Consider the following 12,069-nt stretch of genomic DNA (forward strand, 5'->3'; position numbering starts at 1 on the left):
TGATTGTAGCGGAGTAACTAAAGTAACTAGTAACTAAAGCTGGAACAGATGAATGTAGCGGAGTAACTAAAGTAACTAGTAACTAAAGCTGGAACAGATGAATGTAGCGGAGTAAAAAATCCAATATTTCTCTCTGAAATGTAGCGGAGTAGAAGTAGAAAGTGGCATGAAAAGAAAAAGACTCAAGTAAAGTACAAGTACCTCAACATTTGGACTTAAGTACAGTACTGGAGTAAATGTGCTTAGTTACATTCCACCCCTGCTTACAGTAACACACACACACACACACACACACACTCACCAGCTTGTACACTATTGAAAAACGATTTAATGGTTTAGAAAGCAGCCACAACAAATAAATATGACATACATTCAAACATGTTAAGGCATCAGGTAGATAGGGTCGCTGTTGTCACACAGCCGACGGTCTAATAACTCTTACTGTCATAGCATCATCGTGACATCAAATAAACATCTGTCTCATCGGAGTATTATAATTATTATAGTAGGTTTTCACCCACAACAGTACATTGTCATTTAAAAAAATCTAAATCAAATATAGCAATTCGATTATTGTCTTCCATGAAAATAAAAACATTCACTGATAAAACCCTTTTTTATTTTTTTTATTTTTTTTATTAAGCTGCCAGCGTCCGTTTTACGTTATAATCCTACGGAGTAAACTGTGTTTTCAAAAAAAGTCGTGAGCGCTTTTTTTTTTTTTTTTTAAACGCCACCGCCAACGTTTTTGCAGCTCGGATCGTCCTTTTGAAGTTAAAAAAAAATAAATAAAGCCCTACGTCAAGCGCTTTTTTGACAGCCGACCAATGACAAGCGGCGTAGCCAGACCTGTAGTTTCCATAACAACAAGAAAAAATGGAGTCGGAGCACAGCGAGTTGTATGATATGACCGGGTGCTCTCTGTACAGGGAACTCACTTTGTTTAATCTAATGTTAGCATTAGCACCTCTCTCTCTCTCGGTTATTTCTTTAGCTCGCTCCACCACTTTGTTTAATCTAACGTTAGCATTAGCACCTCTCTCTCTCTCGGTTATTTCTTTAGCTCGCTCCACCACTTTGTTTAATCTAACGTTAGCATTAGCACCTCTCTCTCTCTCGGTTATTTCTCTAGCTTGCTCCACCACTTTGTTTAATCTAACGTTAGCATTAGCACCTCTCTCTCTCTCTGTTATTTCTCTAGCTTGCTCCACCACTTTGTTTAATCTAACGTTAGCATTAGCACCTCTCGCTCTCTCGGTTATTTCTCTAGGTCGCTCCACCTCTTTGTTTATCTAACATTAGCACATCTCTCTTTCTCTCTCTCTATTATTTCTCTAGCTCGCTCCACCTCTTTGTTTAATCTAACGTTAGCACCGCTCCACATAGCGCTCTAGGATACTGTAGCAGTAGCTGTTGTAATAGCTACAAAAGACGCTCTCAGCTGCTTTTTGGAATAAATCCGCTGCCAGTTTCTTCCTTTTTTACTACAAAAGCGCCCTAGTCAACTTTTTCTTGTAAAAAAATAAAAAAGATGCCAAATATGAACCTAGCCTTTAAAGTATATTTCATTTTCACATTTCACTTTACGAGTCGTTTTTCTTAATTGTTGTTTTTCAGTGAGATTTGTCCTCGAGGAATCTTTAAAAAATAAAAATAAAAGTGCTACAAAAGGATGAAGCTACTGATCATGGAGGTAAAAAATATTTAATGTTTCCTATTTAGTTCCGGTGAGACAGTACGTTTTCATTTTCCATTCACTTAAATGTTAAAAAACATTCATAAAAACCTTTTTAAAAAAATACTGTGAAGTACAATCCTTAATATTTGCTACGATCGGTTTTGTAAGTAGCAGCATTTTTTCATTTTTTTTGGCAATGCATAAAATATCGACCATTCTGTAGTGTTTCTTTCTGTCCCTAAAAAAATTTTTATTTGGAGGCTGCGCCGTCTTTCACCGGCTCTGGAGCTGCGGCTGCGTGGAGCGTCTCCGGAGCATCGTGGAGCGTCTCCGGAGCATCGTGGAGCGTCTCCGGAGCGGCGTGGAGCGTCTCCGGAGCATCGTGGAGCGTCTCCGGAGCGGCGTGGAGCGTCTCCGGAGCATCGTGGAGCGTCTCCGGAGCGGCGTGGAGCGTCTCTGGAGCGGCGTCGAGCGTCTCCGGAGCGGCGTCGAGCGTCTCCGGAGCGGCGTGGAGCGTCTCCGGAGCATCGTGGAGCGTCTCCGGAGCCGCGTCGAGCAGCTCGAACATATCGTCGATGACCTGCCACAGACAGCTCTCCAGAGGGAAGTCGTTGTCCACCAGGTTGACCAGGAAGTAGTTGTCGTGGATGTACTTGATGATCATCCGTGAAGGAGACTCGTCTTCGTAGAGCTTCGCCCACTGCTCGATCCACAGGGCGAAGGCCTCGTCCTGAGGGGAAGCGCGGGACAACAGTTAGAGACGGGCTAGTCCTAAAACCTGCAGGTGTCGAACACAATGTGCTTCTTGACAGCATTGCATTAATTTCTTGTTTAGTAATTTGACCTAACCTTAAAAAAAAAAAAGGTAAATACAGTTTTTTTTTTCAACCTGGACCCTATGTTCCTATGTGTTTGTGTCTAAGTGACGGATGGGAACAACAATCTTTGACATTGGTCCAGTATTTCGCGAGATCGCTGCAGTCGGCAGCGGCGAAACAAGCTACAATGTAAGTTAATAGGGCAATTGTCCAGCTTGTATTTACCTTCACAAAAGTGCCACTGACAGACTCAGATTAATATCCTAAGTGTCTGACATCATCATCCAAAGGATCCCTACAGAGATAGACCTTTTAAAACCTCTTTGAGATCTTTCTGCTTAACCAGAAACAGCTCTGAAGTCGCTAGTGCTAAACCCACCAGACTCCATTTAAACAAACACTACTTTCAGTGTGTATACAGCCAACATATATTCACGTGTAAATCGGTAAACCGTGTGTTTATTTCAACCAAAACTAGAGTTGTGATGGTTTGGAAAAGTGGAAAGACGACCCAAAACTGCTTTTCATAGATTTATTCGGTTTCTGTCGACTTTGAATGAAGTGTATTTTACGATGTTAAAATGCCTGTTTATTTACATGGAGTCTGGTGGGTTTAGCGAACGCAATTTCGCGGATGTTTTTATGTTTAAAAAAAGGATCTTACTCTTTCACAGAAAGGTCGACCTCCTGAGAAATCCTTTCCATAATGTTTGTCAGACACTTAGAATATTATTATTATTATTATTATTATTATTATATATTAATTATTTATTTTTTATTATTAATATATATTAAAACAGCTTGGTCTTCACCAATCTGTTTAAACAGAGTGTTCTCAATGGATCTCCGTGAATGTTTGCTGGAAGCAATGTAATGCAGCGTTTATGTAGCCTGACGTCAGATTCTAGTCAGAATATGAGTCTGATACTGCCTACTCTATCTGTAAAGTGTCTCGAGATAACTCTTGTTATGATTTGATACTATAAATAAAATTGAATTGAATACTGCTCCATTGGGCTGCGATTATGGGGCGCGTTGGCTCCCACAGGGCGCGTTTCAACCGAACCAGGAAAGAAAATGCCTCTGCACTCAATTGGATAGACCTACAACCAATCAGAGCAACGGATTACGCCCCATCTTCTTAGCGACCATTGGGGGCCAGCTGATAAATTAAACTTCTGCCGAATCCCGTAGGAATGACGGCAAAAACATCTTTCTGATCGACAAATGCCTCGATCGCGGTTCTCCGTTCCTCTTTTAAAAATGAATGCTCTGTCGATATCTTCTATAACAGACGCGATGGAGGAATCTACACATCTCAATTCTCCAGCAGCAGCCATCTCTGCTGTAACAAATTCAACCCCAAGCGCTCTTTGGTGACGTGGTTGATTACTTTACTGTTACGATACAACTTTATTGTCAGCCAAAGGCTGAAATTCTTTGTACATCCCTGGGTAGCTCGTTTAAAAATGAGGACGTACACACACATCCAAATGAGGACATACACATACATCCAAAAACATCCAAACATACATGGGATTAATAACACCAACAGACATACATGAGACATTACCACAAATGACATAAACTCCAAAATAAGGAAACAGAGAAAACATATATAACAACAGTACATAACATGAACATACACACAGACAAAGTTGATCATCTGTCCATCATCGTATAAAGCCCGCCCTGACAATCTGATTGGTCCAAACAGCTCTGGTTGGAGCATAGTCACTCCACAACGGATCGAATCCAGACCGACCTTCCCAAACTCAAATGCTGTGGGCGGGGCTAAGTTCGGCTGGCATCCAGGCTAGCGTTTATGTGGAGTGAGCGCTGTTGTGTACTCAGTTTAAAAAAATAAAAGAAAATAAAGGCCTTTTGAAAGCTTGTAAGAAAATAACGGAAGTAACAGTCAAACCAGCTTTAAAAGTGCACAAAACGAATAAGTGGCGTTCGCAGTGTGCGGTGCATCCAATTCCTGCCGATGTGGATTTTCGAAAAAGGAGAATTTGTTAACGCCAAAAACAAGCAACCAGCCCCAGACTGCACATCCCTAAAGCCCTGAACATTAGCAGGACCTTCTCGGTCTTACCTTCCAATACATGAAGCTGTCAGGGTCCACCACGGTCGGCTGAACGATCTCCCTGCCAGGAAAGATCCCCCACGTCACAGCGTTAGGCTGCATGTCCGGGGCGTTGGTCAGGTTACGGCCCTGCACGCCAAATATCCAGCATGAATAATACGTTCTCGCACACAGACACGGAAAGACATGATGAATGATGTGTGCTTTTTTTTGGCCGAACTTACGTGCACGTTAACAATGTGGTAGTTGACGCGGGGCTCGTACTTCTTCAGTACTTTGAGGAGAGCGTTCACATTTTCACTGGAGGTGAAGAACTCCAGATAGGCCTGGCGGAGGAAAAACAAAAACGGTTTAAAGCAGCGGACAAAAATCACCCCATTCCCTCAAAAATTCATGCAAAACAGAGCTGCAAAGGATCGATTAGTTGTCAAATATTAAATTAAATCGCCAGTTGGTTTGGCTTGGTTGCAGATGTTGTTATTTTCTTGCTAATCTAAATCCACAATGTCAGTCTCCTTCCTCTTCCTTTGTGTTGGGGTTCTAACCTCCGGCTGATTTGTGAGGACTATGGTTAACTGCTCCTCAGATCTCTGCAGGGTAAATCCAGACATCTAGCTAGACTATCTGTCCAATCTGAGGGCTAGATTTACTAACACTAGCGCAGTTTGCGCTGCGTCCGTTTATGCGAGTTCGGTAATAGCGCACGCTACGCTTCCACAGTTTGCGTAGTATTTATCAACCCTGACACCCATCAGGCAATCAGCGTCTTTCTCCGCCCACTATACCGTAAATTGCGCTGTAGCAAAGCGGTATGCTATGATATGGCTGAGTGCAGACTGCGATATTCCCACTGCTGATGCTATGACTGTTTGAAATGATCCTGATGCCAATATCTGTAATGTAGCGAGGAGTTTAACAACTGGTGGAATGGGATGTGAACGCTGAGTGGGAGATTCAATTTCATCTTTGATTTCTTCCAGTAACTCTAATATTGCACGGCTGCTTGATCTGTAACGCTAAATTATGTTGTGTTCACTGACAAAGTGTGATTCTTCTGTTAAAAATATTTTCAGCCTCGCCTATGTCTTCGTCTTGCTCAAATTGCTGTTGCCATTTCACCAGCGGCATAAAGGTCTACGAGGAAACTCGATTGCGGCTGGTTTAGACCTGCTTTTAAGAGGCGGAGAATTTCCCCCGCAGAATAGAGGCGCCCTCTTACTGACAGTCTTTGTAAATACCACGGAATATATAATTAGGCGCACTTTTGCGCTTATCCTCCCACCTTTTTGGGTGGAACTCCCACTTTCCCCACGACCCTCCCACGAACGCATATTGAAAGCGCAACTTGTCTCTTCTTGCTCATGTGGCAGACAATCTGCCATTTTACCCAAGTGCGCCCCGTTTGTAAATAGCCCGCATCGGTTACGTCCGTCTTTGCGACCAATTAGCGCCTGGAAACAGGCGCAAACGGCTTGATAAATCTAGCCCTGAGTTTTCTGTCACACGACTAAAACTGCTTTTGAACGTACACATGTTCCACCAAAACAAGTTCCTTCCAGAGGCTATTTAGCAGAGGCACCGTGGCTCTGTCCGGCGCTAAGCGCCGTCCAAGACAATCAGGATTGATTTAAAGAAATGCCAATAAACTAGAGCACGTTTTTCCTACCAAGCTGGAATACTGTGTGGACTAGCCAGACCTTCCTCTGCAGCGCTGTGGAGGAAGGTCTGGCAATGGGAGACCATTTTCTCGCCATTTTCGGGTCACATTCCTGCTTGAACATGTGTAGTTATCGGTTAGAAGCCTGTGTTCGTAATTTTTCACCGTAGAAAGTGCTGCTATACTCAGTTATAGAGCTGCAATGACTCGATTAATCCATTAGTTGTCAAAACTTCTCCAATTCCGGCTTCTTAAATGTGAATATTGTTCTAGTTTCTTCTCTCCTCTGTGACAGCAAACTGAATATCTTTGAGTTGTGGACAAAACAAGACATTTTGAGGACGTCATCTTGGGCTTTTTGGGAAACACTGATCCACATTTTTCACATTTATTTTGACATTTTAGAGACCGAACAACTAATCCATTCATCCAGAAAATAATCCACAGATTAAATCGACAATGAAAATAATCGTTAGTTGCCGCCCTTAATCCAAAAAGGCACTAGACCCGAACGTCTTCCTACCTTTTGGAAGACGTAGCCTCCTGCAGGCCCCCAGCCGGCTATGGGATCTGTGGAGGGTTTTCCGTTGATGTTGGGCTGGGAGTTGATGGTGAGGACTCCTCGTCGGTTCACCTTCTCCAGCTCGTCCTTCAGCAGGTTGGTCTCCGGGGCCAAAGGCTCATCGTTCCACGGCAAACACATCACCTAGCACAGGAAGAAACCTTAGGCCACGATTTTACAAGAAAAAGTTGACTAGAGCATTTTTGCATTACTGTATAATAATAAAAAAAAGCCGGGTTTTGCTTCCAAAAAAGCAGCCGAGAGCATCTTTTGTTGCTACAACAACAGCTGCTGCTACAGTATCAAAGTGGTCAAGCTAGCTAGAGAATGAAGGGAGCGATCGGAGAGAGGGAGCGTCGCTTCATCTAACGTTAGATAAAACTAAGCGAGTTCCCTGAACAGGGAGCACAGAGCGGCAAAGTTTTCTTCTACATAGTCTAAATCAACGACGTTCCACTTCCGGGATTGCTCCGGTGCCGCCGGAAATTTAGCCAGATGTCCCCCTTTTCGGCTGGATGTCCTCTCTCTCTCTCTTTGTGTTGGCGTTCTAACCTCCGGCTGATTTGTGAGGACTATGGTTAACTGCTCCTCAGATCTCTGCAGGGTAAATCCAGACAGCTAGCTAGACTATCTGTCCATTCTTAGTTTTCTGTCGCACGACTAAAACTACTTTTGAACGTACACATGTTCCACCAAAACAAGTTCCTTCCAGAGGCTATTTTGCAGAGGCACCGTGGCATTTCTTTAATTTAAACCAATCACAATAGTCTCCCAAGACGACTGTGAGAAATGCCAATAAACCAGAGCACGCTTTTCTCCCATCCCAGAATGCTGTGTGGACTAACCAGACCCTCCTCTGCAGCGCTGTGGAGGAAGGTCTGGCAATGCGAGACTAGCTTCTACATAAATGAAGGTTGGTGTACAGATGTGTTAAGTAAATGCTAGTCGGAATCAATGGAAGTACGTTTCTAGGATAATCACCTTCCGCTCTCTGTGCGTTGCCGTTCTCAAACTCTGTTCGCTTCGTAAACAACAACAACAACAACAACACACTTTTTGATGGTGCAACAAGGCAGGCCTGCTCAGTTCTTTCGGGTAATGATTGTAAGGATTTACAAAGAATACAAATAGGGTGTTTCCTCTCTAACTGGGAGGTTTTGGGACCGATTGGTGGGATTGCTGTGGACGAAGTACACACAGAGATACACTGGTAAGAGCCAATGAGGTTTAACCATGTATCAGCTGGTATTGCTCGCGGTACTGTATGGTGTCAACAATTAACTTCATTTAATATTGTATGTGGCATTTACTTTTGCGTGGTGCAAATGTTCCATCAAAACCAGTTCCTTCCTGAGACTATTTTGCAGAGTAAGAGAGTGGAAATGCTGTAATTTCAAGAGAAAAAAGTCCTGAAATATCGCTAAAAAAAACATTTATGCTTGTCTGATGTGGAAGAGTTGGTGTATTTACTGAGTTAGTTGGATGAAAATGAACAGAATATTAGCTGGCTAACATTATAAAATCATGCCTGGATTAATGTTGTGAAGGTTACATTTCATTCTGTACAAACTCTGAACAAGGACTCTCTCATCCGTTTTAATTTGTATCATAAATTGTAACACGTTTTTCTTCCTGAAGGTTTATCTGCGTGAAACAACCTTGAACCGATCCTCCTCTCCTCGGAGGCCTCTCTCTTATCTTTCTACTCTCACGTTATCAAAGTGAATGGAGAGCAAGTAGATGATAGGATATGAACCGCAAAACAATCGTGATCGGACTGTTTTCTAACAATTATTATAATTAGCTTTGTATTAACTCATTTGGCGATGGCTTGAATGTAACGGATGTTCATTAACATCAAAAAGCTACGCACTAAAGCTTTAATATCCAATATCCAACGCTGTCCAAACTGCTCCAAAAATTTCAAACCCAAGTTCATTGGGTACCCAGGAAACCAAGTGTGAAGTAGATTGAAAGAACAGTCCTCGACATATTTGACAGACAGGGAGACAGACAGACAAGGAGACAGACAGACAAGGAGGGAGAAAGACAGACAGACAGGGAGACATACAGGGAGGGAGGGAGAAAGACAGACAGGGAGGGAGACAGGGAGGGAGGGAGGGAGACATACAGGGAGGGAGGGAGACAAACAGACAGGGAGGGAGACAGGGAGGGAGACAGAGACAAGGAAACAGACAGGGAGACAGACAGACAGACAGACAGACAGACAGACAGAGGGCCTAACTTAACTTTATGGCTCCTCCCTGTCTGTCTGCCTGCCTGCCTGCCTGTCTGTCTGTCAGGCGCCCTGCTACACCCTGCTATGCCATGCAGTGCCCTGCTACGCCTGGGTCTGTCCCAGGTTTCTCCCTAAAAGGGAGTTTTTCCTCGCCACTGTCACACTAAATGCTTGCTCTTGGGGGGGAATTACTGGAATTGTTGGGGCTTTGTAAATTATAGAGTGTGGTCTAGATCTACTCTATATGTAAAGGGTCTTCAGATAACTCTTGATAGGATTTGATTAGGGTTGGGTACCGAAACTCGGTGCCAATAGGGAACCGGTGCCGACGTAAACGGTAGTAACGAGACCGAATAAGAACGAAAGTTTCGGTGCCTCATTTCGGTGCTTGACTTTACACTACACCTGACAGCATGTAACGTTAGCCTACCTTTAGCTAGCAGCTGGATTAAACACCGGTAAAATGCTGACAGCTAACGTTAAACAGTGTAAAGTGTGACTGTATTTCACTGTGGAGGACTTCAACAGCGTGATGTAACAGTCTGCAAAGCAGCGCAGCAGCAGCTGCAGTTGTCGCAATTCATAGATATACAGTAGTAGTACTAGTAGTACTATGTTTATATAAATTAAACAACACAGACGGTGCGTTCACTTGCAGCTGCCGTTGTCGGAATTAAACAACACAGACGGTGCATTCACTTAAAACAGGTAGCCTTGTGGTGCATTCACAGTAATTGTAAAATACCCTTTTCCCATCTGGGGTTCAACAGCAATTTACTGGTGAAATAAGTTATTGTTATTGTTATAGTTATTACATTATTATTAAATCTTTAATAAATAATAATAAACAAGTCACTGACTGTTGTTTACTACCCTTATTTTTCTTCTTCTTTTTTTTTTTTTAACTTTATTGAAAAGTACCGGTTCAGGCACCGTTTAGGCACCGGCACCGTTTTAAAAGTATCGATTTAGCACCGGAATCGAAAAAAAACAAAACGATACCCAACCCTAGATTTGATACTATAAATAGAATTGAATTAGATGTTACTATCAGTCATCAACATATCTCTAGTACCTTGTGTCCGCTGCGGTTTGGCTGGGCTGTGATGTAGCAGGTGAAGACCTCGTAGACGCTCTCTTCACTCATCAGCTCATCGCCCCACATCTTCAGCAGAGCGTCTTTAGACGACTTGCTCTTCAGGTAGAACAGGTAGTAGTCGTTCAGCTCGCCGAACGCTGGAGACGAGGAGTTTCCCCTGAAGACATCAACAACAGAACACTTTTTTAGTTGTTTCACAGTAGGCTTTACGATTCTACACTAATGCAAAACAACATTTTTAGTAACGCATCTAACGATTTTTTCCTTTCTTGGTCGATTAATCCGCAGATTATTTTCTCAGTTAGTTGTTTCTTCTATAAAAAGGTCAGAAAAGGTTGAAAAATGATGATCAGCGTTTCCCAAAGCCCAAGATGAAGTCCTCAAATGTCTTGTTTTGTCCACAACTCAAAGATATTCAGTTCACTGTCACAGAGAAGAAACTAGAACAATATTCATATTTAACCCTTGCAAAACAAGGGTTAATACAGCACCTTAGTGCTTGTTCGTACAGCATTTTGGTCAGCTTAAACTGTGTTTATATGTGCTCTAGAAATAAACTTTAGTTACTTACTTTACAAGAAACAGGGTTTAGAGAGCAATTCTCAACTAAGTAAACGGAAGTACATAATCCTTGTGTTGTCCTTCGACAAGGGTTAATTAAGAAGCTGGACTCAAATACGATTAATCGATTATAAAAATAGTTGGCGATTAATTAGGAAATGGACATTTAAGTTTTGTCATGTGCAATCGTACCATCGGCCGTTGGGGAACTCGTCCCAGTCCTGGGTTCTGTAGATGTAGCTCTTGGGCCGAGACGCCCAGAAGATGGGTCGAACGTCTTCTACCTTCCGTTTGGGATGGGCGCTCACTGCCCAGGGAAGAGGCCGCCTGGCAAAAAACAAAAAACAAAAACAAGATCTGAAACTCTGGAGCATCATGAATGGCAACAAGGCAAACAAAGAGCAGAGGGCTGTTCAACTAAACAAAGATATGACCAGATCTTTGAGATATCCGTTTTCACGAATCCCAACATTGGTGAAAACATCCATCTCACCCCGGGACACTATCTGTTTGAACTACTGACGTTTCAGGACAATTAAAACACAGACAAACCGACTCCGAAAACAGTTTTTTTTATCCAAAAGCCATAAGTGCACTTAACGCTACCTGAGTATTAAGGATGAATCGTGCAATGAATGTCTTGTACACAGAAATAAAATGGATAGAAAGGCCATTCCCATTCAAGTCAACGTAGCAGAATGGTCAGAGCGGCAGCTATTTTTATGTGTACCATTATCATGGGGACGTATAAACTTGCGTATAAACCAACTTCTGGAAAGTTGCAGCGGTGAGGTTTTGCAGTCAGGGACAAACCAGCAGTGGAGTAGTAACGTTACGAGGCAGAGAGCCATAACATTACTTAATGCTTCATCAACACAGAGAACATTGTTTTAACAAGATGGGCGACAGCTTTGTCTGGCTAGTTGTCTGTGAACGATGTGGCGCGGGGGCGTTATTATGGAACCCACGCAACTTCTAGGCAGGACCCGCCCTTCAATAGCATTCACACGCTACTATTGGCCAGGCGTCCATGCTTACACGAGGTAACATGATTCGTTCAGGTCCTATCCCCTGACCAGTCGGCTATCCTAACTAGGGATGTAAACAGTTAATCGACTATCGATTAATTGTCAATAAGAATTTACTTGATTAAATTTAATTAATTGTCGGCTAATTGAACATTGCAAACTAAGACCGTTAAAGTGCTTCTCACGGAGAGCCTGTCAGAGAGACATACAGCTGATAATTTAGCTGACAAACTCAACCAGGCTGTGGAGTCATGGGGACTCACCGGGCGTGTAATAGCCTGTGTGCACGACAACGCTTGTACGGTCACCTTCCTCGGGGATGATTTAAGTTGTGTTCG

General features: G+C 42.9%; 1 protein-coding gene across 2 annotated transcripts in view; it reads right to left on the reverse strand.

The window, feature by feature from the left end:
* Nucleotides 1–1,195: 1,195 nt before the first annotated feature.
* Nucleotides 1,196–12,069, reverse strand: part of mthfr (methylenetetrahydrofolate reductase (NAD(P)H)) — a 31,899-nt gene continuing 21,025 nt past the window's right edge. For both annotated transcript variants that reach the window (XM_039800328.1, XM_039800329.1), the window contains exons 7-12: nt 10,896–11,030; nt 10,119–10,299; nt 6,766–6,948; nt 4,810–4,911; nt 4,595–4,714; nt 1,196–2,408 (exon numbers count right to left, since the gene is read on the reverse strand). In XM_039800328.1, the coding sequence (XP_039656262.1) occupies nt 1,929–2,408; nt 4,595–4,714; nt 4,810–4,911; nt 6,766–6,948; nt 10,119–10,299; nt 10,896–11,030 (1,201 nt within the window). In that variant the 3' untranslated portion in view covers nt 1,196–1,928. The remainder of the gene's footprint in view (nt 2,409–4,594; nt 4,715–4,809; nt 4,912–6,765; nt 6,949–10,118; nt 10,300–10,895; nt 11,031–12,069) is intronic.

The sequence above is a fragment of the Perca fluviatilis genome, chromosome 5 (assembly GCF_010015445.1).
Source record: "Perca fluviatilis chromosome 5, GENO_Pfluv_1.0, whole genome shotgun sequence".
NCBI lineage: Eukaryota > Metazoa > Chordata > Actinopteri > Perciformes > Percidae > Perca > Perca fluviatilis.